This window comes from Emiliania huxleyi, assembly GCF_000372725.1.
Source record: "Emiliania huxleyi CCMP1516 chromosome Unknown EMIHUscaffold_158, whole genome shotgun sequence".
Taxonomy (NCBI): Eukaryota; Haptophyta; order Isochrysidales; family Noelaerhabdaceae; genus Emiliania; species Emiliania huxleyi.
Genome location: NW_005201004.1, coordinates 100,110 through 100,571, shown reverse-complemented (window position 1 = coordinate 100,571; position 462 = coordinate 100,110). Strand labels below are relative to the sequence as shown.

General features: G+C 66.2%; 1 protein-coding gene across 1 annotated transcript; it reads left to right on the top strand.

The window, feature by feature from the left end:
• On the top strand, positions 1-456 carry EMIHUDRAFT_71736 (hypothetical protein; the record flags this gene model as incomplete). The annotated part of the gene is made up of 1 exon (XM_005785783.1): positions 1-456. A coding segment is annotated over one exon (456 nt), but the record flags the coding sequence as incomplete, so codon positions are not given.
• Between the last annotated feature and the right edge of the window lie 6 nt (positions 457-462).

The following is a 462-nucleotide window of genomic DNA, read 5'->3' as shown; positions in this document are numbered from 1 at the left end:
ATGGCCCACTCTGGACCGTTCCGATGCCAGTGCGGCCAGATACACGCCGACCAGTACGACGGGCCGACCAACGACCTTCTGCCGTACATCGACACGGCCGGCGTGAGCGCGCTCAACGAGTCGGAGGCGGGCGCGTGCAGGCGCATCTTCCGGCCGTTTGACCAGAGGCTGCAGCGCGACGCGTGGCTGCAGTCGGAGGACGATGACCCGCAGCTGCTCATCACGATCCCGTTCACGTCTCCAGTCAAGATCCAGTCCCTGACGGTGATCGGCGGGGCGGACGGCAGCGCACCGCGCGAACTGCGCGCATACATCAACCAGGAGGCGCTCGACTTTGACGACGCGGACCGGATGATGGCGGTGCAGACCTGGCAGCTGCAGGAGGGCGACGCGGAGGGGCGGATAGAGTACCCGACGCAGTTCTCGCGCTTTCAGAACGTGTCGAGGCTCCACTTGCTCGTG